Here is an 11,683-nt window from a genome sequence, read left to right as displayed (position 1 = left end):
GCCACACACTTGCTTTTAAAACAAAAAAACAGGGCTGGAGAGATGGCTCAGCCGTTAAAGGCTAGGCTCACAACCATAAATATAAATAAAACAAAAAACACCCACCACAACAAAACCATAAAGTGATCAACTATACAAAAGCTGCTTTAAAGTGGTACCAAAGATGTGAAGACTATGTTCTCAAAGATTACTCACTTCAGGACTTCCTACACCTCGGTGAAATAGAATGTGAAGTATTAACTCACGATGATGGAAAGCTCTTACATCTGGCTGAAGAATGTAACAGAAACAGGTTATGACGGACCATACCTGCGAAATCGTGGTCTGTAACCCCGATACATATTCTGTCTCACTGGTCTACCTTGCTCTCCTGCACCCTGGTTGTCAGCACCCTGAAAAGACACCAGAAATTAAAGTCTATCGGATCAATAAGAACAAAATCCCAATTTGGCAACTTCAAACTTATTTTGAGACAGGGCCTCTTTACATAGACCCTGGCTGTACCCGAACTGGATATGTAGACCAGGCTGACCTCCAGAGAACCAGGATTAAAGACACATACCACCATTTCCTGGTCAAATTCCAGTGTAAAGTATCTAATAAGTAATTATAATCACACCATAAATTAACAACCTTGGTAGTTCTTCATAAGCAAAGGTGAATGAAATGTGTAAGTAACAGGTTAACTGAGGGATTCCCAGGAGTTACAACTTACAGTCTTCTATAAAGTTGTTATAAGGGTAAGTAGGAATGCTTCTCATTCAGCCCTGGGTTCCATTCCCAGGACAGCAAAACTGAGAAGACAACACAAAAATGTTGTTACACACATACTGACACCTACCTCCATCACTTCTCCTTGCACAGGAGGGTTGGAATACTGTGGTCGACGCCCATAGGGTCTCCGCAAATAGTAAGGTGGGAACCTTCGCCTGCGATAGGGCCGGCGTTGTTGGGCTTGGCCTTCAGGAGCACTTTCCGATCCCTCGTTCTTTTCCCCACTCTCACTATTCTGGTAATTCTGCTGGTAATTACGTGGAGGACCCCTACGACGTGGGTAGCGTCTATAATGGTTACGGTCTGCTGCGTATTTACTGCCTTGAACTGGAACTCCACCAGGGCCTGTAACATTTGCTGCCTCCGCACCCTACAAAAGCCATTATTTATTGAAAATAACAAAGGAAATCCAAATATTCAATAAATTTCACACAAGTTGGGGAGGGAATAAAATAAAACCTAAGAGAAAACAAAATGGAGGGAAGCTGTCTGCAGGGGCAAAGGGTACACAGGAAGGACTACATCATCGCCTCCTCACTCCTCTGAAGGGACTGCTCTCTAGCTGCAGCCAGCACAGTAGGCTTGATGCACCTGTGTTCATGGTCACCAGAACACATCATCCATCCAATTAGAGCCACCATCCTAATGGATGACATCCACATTATTTCCATACCGAAGTCAAACCTTTACACAAAAAGCATCCTCACCTTTTCTCCTTCAACAACATCAAACTCCACAGTCTCTCCATCTCCTACACTGCGAAGGTACTTCCTGGGGTTATTCTTCTTTATGGCAGTCTAGTAATATATCATTCCAAAAATAAGATTAACAGGGGAGAAGAACGTGCTTTTTCATTTAAAATGTACCACTGTCAATATCATTTTTAGCTTGGATATATACTTAATATTTGCTTTATGTAAGACCAAACTGTCAATAATTTAGGATATCAGGGATCAATGTTACCCCCAACCTCTACCAAGACTCCAATCTTACAAGGCCCCAACAATTTATCACTATTTACAAAACTAAAGTAATTCAATACCCAAGACAAACAACAAAATGTTTTAAGATGCTTTTTGCAAAAGCATGACATATAAAGAACAAGTAAGGCCTCCATCTATCCCCCAAAGACTGCACTTAATAGAAGCTAGCCCCACACACGGCCAGTTTAGATGACAGGCGAGTTTAGTTTTACACGCTTCAACTCTGACCATACCAACTCTTGTCCCTTTACCATATCAAACTCAATTACAAATGTCAACCAAAATCCCTTCCATCCTGTCTATGAATACTTACACGGTCCCGTTTATCTATGCCACTTATATTTCTCTCTGTAGAGACTGTTGGTTATTACCGCCCCAGAAAAGTCTAACATATTATATAGGGCTCAAAAAATTAAATTATGAAGTGCCCAAGGTCACACAGCTATAGTGGCTGGGGAACTCTTCTAAATCCAGGTCTTGGGACTCCAAATCCCACGTTCATTCCACATCACAGCAGTATCCATTACAGGATCACTCATGCATTTCCATTCCAGAGGAGGCCGGACAACCAACAAATCTGAGGCCAATTAAGCTCCGGTGCCCAGAACTGCAGTCTACTTGATACACCACCACGACCTGAGCAGCCAAAGTCCCAAGAACAGCTCTATTTTGAAACCACTTGCAAAATAAATAGGAAAGCATATTGGTGACACTTTGTGGGATAAGAATGAGTGAGTTGAGTCAAATAATTGATCTCATCTGTCATCTGAACCGTCGTATAGTTTCATATACATGTAGCCAACTCTCAATTATTTGCAGTCATAAGGAATAGCAGAAGGATGCATTAAAATCCCCAAATAAGTTAAGTCAATATCTTTTAGCCTTTTCCAATCTTTTAAAGGTAACATTTTGTCTAGGCAGTTAGTTTACATTTAGAATTTGAATGTTTCCATGGGTTTTGAACATACTAGAAAACTCAATGTATGTTGTACAGGACACTTCAAGGAGCTACAAAATGCTACCCTGTTAACCTCTAAGGAGGACACCGCCACACGAGTACAGAAACTTTTGACCTCCAGTTAGTTTAAAAAAAGAAGGGGGTGAGGGGTTGAGAATTCTTAAAATAACTTTCAAGTGGATATTTCAACAGTCCTAGTGAAAATCTGACTGCCTGGAAGCACACAGGAAGTGACACATTTCCTAACCCTCTTCATTGTGTGGATACAAGTCTGATGCTGGCAGTGTACCACTCACTTGGCAACATCTTATTTTACCAATAATCCTTTCCTTTTTTCCAAGACAAGGTTTTTCTGTGTAGCCTTGAACTGAGATCTGCATGCTCTGCTTCTCTAGTGCTGGGATTAAAGGTGTGCACCGCCACCTACCAGCATTTACCAATAATTCTTTTTCTTTCTTTTTTTTTTTTTTTTGGTTTTTCGAGACAGGATTTCTCTGTGGTTTTGAAGCCTGTCCTGGAACTAACTCTGTAGACCAGGCTGGTCTCGAACTCACAGAGATCCGCCTGCCTTTGCCTCCCGAGTGCTGGGATTAAAGGCGTGCGCCACCACCGCCCGGCTTACCAATAATTCTTAAATCCTCAATGTCCAGTCATTTTCCTAGTCTGTATGTAGTTTATATTTGGCTAATTTACTGACAAACTTTGCTGCAATACTAGTGAGGATTTAAGCTTCCAGCCAGCTCTAAAGGTGAAAACAGAACACACCACTATTTAAAAAATGCTTTAGAATAAAAAAAAAGGCACTCTAGACAGTGCTGGCTTCCTATTTTCTTCAGGTAAACTGTTTTTTTGTAGCTCTGTTCCATAAAAATTTGTCCTTACCAAAGGTGGACCTGACAATAACAGCATCTGGAAATGTCTTGCCAATGTTTCCATGTATTTATAGCAGCATTATTCAAGTTAGACTCACGGTGGTTATTTGTCTGAAACTAAGCACGAAAACTGTGTGCCGTCAGTTAACAGATTCAATATTTTAAAAAGTCGTTTTAAATTATCAATGAAATTCTTAATTGTAACACTCTCTAAAATGAAGTGGACTCTCCAGTGCAAAGCTTCACCCTACACTTTAGTCATGGCATTACTCTTCAGACCCAGGAACTAACTATACTCATCCTTGGACTTAACCTTTAGCAAAGAACCACGTCTGAACACACCCACCCATTTCTTCTCACAAGCCAGAGTCAGAGTGCAGAGAATCAAGATAAGTACTCACCTGGTGTACAAATACGTCTTCCTTGGTGTCATTCCTGCAAGACAGGACCAAGATTAACAAATGAAAAAAAATCAATGTACGTTTCACTACCTAAAACTTATTAAGAACAGCCTGGCCTAGAAAGCAAGTCCCAACACAACCAGGTTACAGAGAAACCCAGTCTTGAAAAACCAAAAAGAACATCCTGGACAGTGGACACCCTTGATTTTCCCAGAGACTTCCCAGTGTCTCAGAAGGGGTGACAGCATTAGGAACCTCAGAGAAACCAATTATTCACACGCTCAGCTCTACCTGTCAGCAGGCCAGTAAAGAAGTAACAATCAAACACATGCTACCTGAGCTATATTTTAAAGACTAAAAACTGTTGGAAACAGATAAGCCCACTCACAACCTGTAAGAAAAGCAAACAAGTCTAAGGCACTGTAACCAAGAGCCATAATTCAATAGGACAGAGTGACAAGCAATGCCCCTTCCACTCCTTACCCTATTAAACATTAACAATAACCTAGCACACACCCTTACCTACTGACCAGCCTTACTAACAGGAGTCGTCATTCTCACTTCCTCCTCACCACTTCTAAACTCCCAATTCCCCAAGGTAATAAAAACAACCACAGAAAGTTCTCTAGAAAACACAACACAGAGAATGAAACTTCATGTAAACTACATACACAGCACTTATGTGCCTAACACTGTTTCCTTTACACTCCCACACCTTTCACCTCCCATCATGAACATCACAATCCTTAGTTAAGTGAACACTTTCAGCAAAGCTTTATTTTTTGACAGCCTTAAGTCTAGCCTGATCTTGAACCTATGACAGACAGTTCTGCTTCAGCTTTCACAGAGCTGGCTGGGATTAGTTACAGGGGTTTACCAAGAAATGATCGTATTTCATTAGAAAAATGTGAGACAATTATTGCATAAAATGTAATGGAACATCTGAATAAGCAGAACACAGCAAATTAGTTAGGTCAAAGATCAGACAGGAACCACGTCTTAGACTAAATGACCACCCAATGAAGATATTTAGACTATCTTTCTTGGGACCAAAATGGAAGAAACAGGCTAACTAGAAACTGGAAGTGGGGACTAAGTAGAAAATCATTTCTGTCTTAACTTTTAGTGTGGGCAGGCTCAAAACATTGGGAACCTGAAGAACCACTGGAGAAACAGATTTTCTTCCTTTAGTGACCCAGTCCACACTCTTTTCACTATTAGTCAGCCAGAGAAATGGCTTAGCACTAGCTCTAATAGTATTTAATGACCAAAGATGCCACTGGCATTCTAGTAAAAAGCAAAAAAGATCTGCCTCAAGTGCTGGGAATAAAGGTGTGCACCACCTCATCCAATGTAGCCATTTGTTGCATTAGCATGCTTTATTTAAACTGATGGTAAATAAGATGTTTCAACAAGTCAAAGTACTTACTGACAATGTGTGTTTGACTCCTGGAACACACATAAGAATATTTCCTGCAGGTTGTTCTCTGACCTCCCAGTGTTCCAAACTCCAATAAATAAATGCAATAAAATAATGAAATGAGCCAGGCGTGATGGTGCAAACCTTTAATCCCAACACTTGGGAGGCAGAGGTTGGATTTTTGAGTTCCAGAACAGCCAGGGTTATACAGAGACCCTATCTCAAAAATCAAGAGTATGCTTTCAATTCAGTGAAAAGAAAAATTTTCCAAGGGTATTTTTCCTTATGATAAACAGTTATTATATATAAATTTATTTCTGGGTTATAAAATACCATGTAGGGGGCTGGAGAGATGGCTCAGAGGTTAAGAGCAATGCCTGCTCTTCCAAAGGTCCTGAGTTCAATTCCCAGCAACCACATGGTGGCTCACAACCATCTGTAATGAGGTTTGGTGCCCTCTTCTGGCCTGCAGGCATACACACAGACAGAATATTGTATACATAATAAAAAATAAATATATTTAAAAAAAAAATAAAAAAAAAATACCATGTATCTAGGACAACTTTTTAAGAATCTGGCTAGACAGCTTTTAATAATATTAGGCTAGCAATAAAACAGCACTATTCCCTAAGAAATACTTTATTATTCATTTTTTGAATACATACAGAAATAGGAAACCCAAACCACAAACACAGCAGCTACTGACTTTTGACTAGCCTAGCCTACTGAAGAGTAGCAAAGTGTATGTGGATGTCAGGAAGAAGCACACACATACACAGCAGCCTGGATTATTGACGATTACATTTTAACACTACACACTAAGTGTTTTGAATACACCATGTAACCAACCATCTTCACAAAGCAGGTAACTGAAATACAACTGCAGCTCTTTGCTCACAGCCTTGACTGACATCATAGGGGCTCTGGTCCTTACTGCATTGAATTTCAAACAATCCTTACATTTTACCCTAAAATAATTTCCAAAAAATTGTATATGCATTTGTGTGTCTGAGTAAATGACAGTGTGTGCAGGTGCCCGGGAAGCTGAGTTACAGGTGTTGGAAGTGAACTGGGGTCCTATGGAAGACCATATAGTGTTTTTAAACACTGAACCACCTTTTCAGACCACACTTTATCTTCAGAGGCAGACTAAAACACAATTGTGTCTATGATGACTGGTAGTAACAAGGATCCCTACTGAGTTCCTGATGTGGTGAGGACAAATGCAGATTCCCCGATTCATCACCACCCAGACACACTACAGCAATCTAAGTTTCCATTAAGCCTCTACAACATTTACCTATGCCTATCATTCAAACCCTAGCTCTATAATTATTATGCCGATTCTACTCAATCTACCCAGACTAACAATGTTGGGTTTTTTGGTTACTGCCTTAAATAAGACCTACCATAAGTTCACTCAAAATAAAATGTTCTACATGCCATAATTTCCAAGCCTTGAAGCTTGCCCTAAAATCACAAATCCCACTTGACTCCTTAGTTGTTCTCTAGGCAGATGTGACCATAGATGCTTCCAAGGGTCTAGACAGGCCTGAAGGCCACCTAACTCCAACTATAGTCTCAGGGAAAGGAAAACAGAAGGCTAATACCCTTGGCTGCTCTTTCTAGGGACTTAAGAGCAAATGATTTTACTTGGCAAAAAAAAAAAAAAAAAAAAAAGTGAAGATTCTGTTCCAAGTTATAAGCCTGTGATTGAATAGTGCCTTCGTGCGTCATCTTAAGATCGGTAATAAATACACCAACAGGTAGCTAGCTCACTCAAGTCTTCATGTGTCCATAGACCTTGGGTAACACCTGTTTTATAGTGGATCCAAGGTAAGGACAACTAGGGTGACATTTTTAAAAGCCAAGATTTTAACCACAATCTTTCCAATCTACAAAATTTTCATTTGTATCAAGAACATGGTATTAAAGTCCTACAGGCTTTGCAGTATTACAATATAGGCTTAGCTAACTTTTTTGCAATATGAAAAGGCATTACACTGTCAATACTTATGCTCTTGGGCCAAGAGACACTGGTTACTCTGCTTGAAAGTGGACTCTACAAATGTTACCACCATACAATCCTTTTGGCCAAACTAAACAACCAGAACTTCATTTTTTTCCCCAGTGAAACTCAAGCAACCATCACTGGGGGAGGGAGGAGTGATTTTTCTAGCTGTTCTTGATAGGGTGGACCCCAATCCCTATCTCTGTACTTAAAGCACTTTCAAAAGGGTTGGTTTTCACAGCTGTACCCAAGTAGGCTTTCTTGTATTCTTTAATGTGCCACTTTTGGGTTTTTTTGGTGGGTACATAGCTTCCTAGCAGAATGAAGACCAAGACAGTTTACCCATCCTGCTGGAGTAAATAAAACCTCAGCTAAGTAGTAAAAAGCAGCCTTTAACACCTCCCCCAAACGTGATAAGGCCAGGTATAGTGGTATGGTATTAACCACAGAGGCAGAGTTTCATTGTTCACAGTAATTCTTCAAATGAGCTTCTCCCTTCCCAGGTGACTCTAGGCCACATCAAATCTACACTAAAAACTAACCAAGACAGGTAGGCTGTCATGGTGCATGCTTTTAATCCCAGCACTCAGGAGGCAGAGCCAGGCAGAGTTCTGGAGTTCAAGACAGAGAGTGCGTTCCAAGACAGCCAGAGTTGTTACAGAGAAACTCTATCTTTCAAAACCCAAGCAACCAGGTCAAGTTGGGAAACACCTATAATCTCAGCATCCCCAAAGACAAATTTTCTTACTGCCTCAAAAAATAAAAACAAAAGTAACTAGGAAGTCCAATATTCTTTCCTTTAATTCCTCAATTGCATCTCAACATCATTTTGGGGCAATAAGCAAGCTCTTTCATTTGTAAAGCTGACCTGCACACTAACTAGAATCTGTAGACACTTTAGTTGTTAAGATGGTATAACACAGCAGTTGTTGAACAAATACTCCAGAGCACAAAACTTAAGTTCAAATCTTGCTTCTACTACTTCTTATGTTTATGAGACAGTCACTCAAACCTGTGTTCCTGAGAAATAAGTCTCAAAGGGTTTTATGATTAAGTCAATTAGATCATCTTGATAAGTAACAGATCCTGAACTCTCACATCACTGTTATTGCTGTCATTAGTTATATACACGGAAACCCCCAAAGAAGACTAACACTGATAGCATTAAGTTTTATATTAAGGACATAAAGCTAAACCTTTTAGATCATGGGTTAAATAAAAAGGCCTATGTACAGAGAGAAATGGGAATAAGCAACATAAGAGCTTAATTATAGGCAAGACTGGGCCAGGGGAGATAGCTCAGCTGTTGACAACCCTGAAACCCCTGAACCCATATAAAAGTCAGATTGATGTGTCTCCTGTCCTGCATACAAATGTTATAGACAGGCATGCCCTCAATACAAACACATGACCAAAAAAAAAAAAAAGCAACGATAACATATGTAAAGGTTGAAACCACAAGCAGAACCTAAGTTCACCTCAGGTATTCTGGATTTTAAATTCTATCACCGAGCCAAATCCCAAACCCCTAAATTCTATTACCATAAAAGAAACACACTCCAGGACTGGAGAGATGGCTCAGTGGTTAAGAGCACTGGCTGTTCTTCCAGAGGTTCTAAGTTCAATTCCCAGCAACCACATGGTGGCTCACAATCATCTGTAATGAGATCTGGCGCCCTCTTCTGGTGTGCGGGCATACATGGAGGCAGAATGTTGTATACATAAGAAATAAATAAATCTTAAAAAAAAAAAACACACTCCACTGAAAAATGTCCTTGACTCATGATTCTCTAGCATGGACCAATCTCTATATCAAATAAACACAGTAACTTGGGGGAAGGGATGCAAACAAAGTTACATGAAAAACATGGTATACAAAGGGATAAAGTGACCAGTTTTCTCTCAATTCCTAGATTATAATGTATTTAACTAAAAATTCTGCTACTTTAAAACCTCTTTGATTCTGCCTCTGAGTGTTAGGATTAAAGGTGTGAACCACCACACCGGATTATTTAACTTGTCTTTCCTCCTGGGATTACATGCATGCATCACACTATGTTTTTTATGCAGTGCTAAAGAAGATATCAGGGCTTTATGAACACTAGACAAGCACTCTACACCAACTCGGTTACATCTGCAGCACCTTTAGAAGCTTACAATAAAACCAGCAGCGTTTTAAAAAATTGCCTTGGAACAAAGAATTCTGACCAAGTTGTAAAAAGGCATCACAGGAGACATCAAATTTTATATTTGAATTATAAAGTAACTAAAGATCCTAGAATACATAATCTAGAATTCAGTGTATCCCAAATAATAAATATCTATTTTACATTCTATACTTTTCCTTAACCAAGACAAACCTCGCTCACTGGAACCAGACTTTCCAGTATATCTCATTACATTTTAAAACTGCAGCATACTCATTTTGGGTAGAAACTGTTTGCTTAAAAGATGTGAAAAGCCTAGGCAAATGTGAAAATGTATTAAATGCATACAAAACCCCCCACAATTTATCCAATTAAAAAGGCTGTCAAGTCAGCTGCACTGGGCTAAGGGTTCAAACCGCCCCCTGGAAGGTAGGGTGCAAACTACTCTCAGCATCATCTGAGACTGTTAGCATAGAAACCTCGATCACTTAAAAGCCACCAGGCCACCAACCACGCACAAGCAGCAAGGCATTCCATTTTCTTCTTTGCTCACTAGTCACCATTGAAAAACAAAACATGGAAAATGTAGCATCGGTCAGGAAAGCAAACAGCCTACGACAGTAGAAAACCCTAAGAGTCTGGAAAAACAAAATGTTTCTCTGTAATTGCTACTGTAGAGAACAGACCATTAAGTGATTGTAATCGCTGCTGTTTGAGTGTTTCCACAACACGGGGTGGATCATCAATGAACGGTTTTTCATCACTCCGTTATTTTTAAAAGCCTGGCTGGCCCATTTGGTAGTGTCCACTTCACAAGCACTCTCTGTCACTCTTAAGCGTTCTCTTCACTATCTACTTATTTAACGCCTCCTAAGCAAGCAAGTAATGCTGAAATGGCGCCAAGTCTCACAGCTGTACGGCCAGGATTGCTGCTGGCACTCGCGGTGCTCTACACCCATGCAACTGCACTAGCCTTGGCAGCCATCTTGAAAAAGATGCCGGGCTCACAAGGGAGCCCAGAGTGCAGGCACTGCCTGCACTCACACCACGGGCTACAAACCATTCTACGGATCTATTAAGGTGTAGTTTGCAACTACGATCGAGGCTAGATTCCCAAGGACTTAAACCCACGCCAATAAGCTACAGCCAAGCTTTAACAAAAATTCATTTGATCAGCACGATTCCCTGACAAGGAAGTAGAAGAAATAAAAATTGAGGAAGAGCCATTTTCTTCGGATATATTATCTGCCGTTTGGACAAATAAGAGCCCTCTTTGGCTGAACGAGTTCTACAGAAAATGTGCTCGAGGTACTCCAACGACTGCATATTTGAGTCGACTAAACAAAGGCAACATAACCTTCCAGCACAGATAACATCTCGGGCACTTGACATGTCAAATCACGTTTCCCAAGAGGTTAACAAGGTGAAAAATCACCTGTATGGTAATTAGGGGGTCACATTCTTACATAGCAATCGCCAGGAAGTAGAAAAGGATGTCAAGGTTAAAACGTGCTTAACCTGGAGTTGCCTGTTTGAGGCGGCAAGGTAACTGTTATGGGGATGGCTCATGTGCCGCGCTTGCCTTGACCTGCTTTGTGCCACCGCGCTGAGGCTCGTTCGAGATTGGTATTTAACGGCAAAACAAAGCAAGTCTACAGACCCCACTAATCCCGGCACCCGAGGACCAAACACCACGCTTCCAACCCCTCTCCCTGCCAGGCCCGCGGCGGCAGCGGCTCGGGAGATTAGCCACGCCGGCCGGAGGCGGGCCCGAGCTTTCCACACCGGCATCTCACCTGTTGATGAAACCGTATCCGTTCCTTACATTGAACCATTTTACTGTTCCCAAAACCTTCGTTGCTGGAAAACAAAGCACAACAACGTCCAATCAGCAGCTGGCCCTGGAAGTCGGTCCAGGATCCGGCCGCGGGCCCGGGCCGCCGCCCTCCCCGCACACGTGGGTGCGCTGGCCAGCGCGGGTCCGAGGTGGGTGTGCACCCGGGCAGCGAGCACGTGAGGGCCGGGGAAAGCAGCCCGCGCCGCTCCGGCTGCGTAGGCGGCGGGGCGGGGATCCCGCGCACGAGGCCCCGAAGCTGGTGGGCGCGGGGGAGGGGCGG

At 41.5% G+C, this 11,683-nt stretch overlaps 1 protein-coding gene across 1 annotated transcript in view; it reads right to left on the bottom strand.

The window, feature by feature from the left end:
- Positions 1–11,454, bottom strand: part of Ybx1 (Y-box binding protein 1) — a gene marked incomplete at its 5' end in the record, with an annotated part of 16,080 nt that extends 4,626 nt beyond the window's left edge. The window contains 4 exons of the mRNA XM_013348325.1: positions 310–392; positions 842–1,144; positions 3,989–4,022; positions 11,363–11,454. Coding sequence (XP_013203779.1) covers positions 310–392; positions 842–1,144; positions 3,989–4,022; positions 11,363–11,454 — 512 coding nt within the window. The remainder of the gene's footprint in view (positions 1–309; positions 393–841; positions 1,145–3,988; positions 4,023–11,362) is intronic.
- Between the last annotated feature and the right edge of the window lie 229 nt (positions 11,455–11,683).

The sequence above is a fragment of the Microtus ochrogaster genome, chromosome 10, assembly GCF_000317375.1.
Source record: "Microtus ochrogaster isolate Prairie Vole_2 chromosome 10, MicOch1.0, whole genome shotgun sequence".
Taxonomy (NCBI): domain Eukaryota; kingdom Metazoa; phylum Chordata; class Mammalia; order Rodentia; family Cricetidae; genus Microtus; species Microtus ochrogaster.
This window is presented reverse-complemented; position numbering and strand designations above follow the sequence as displayed.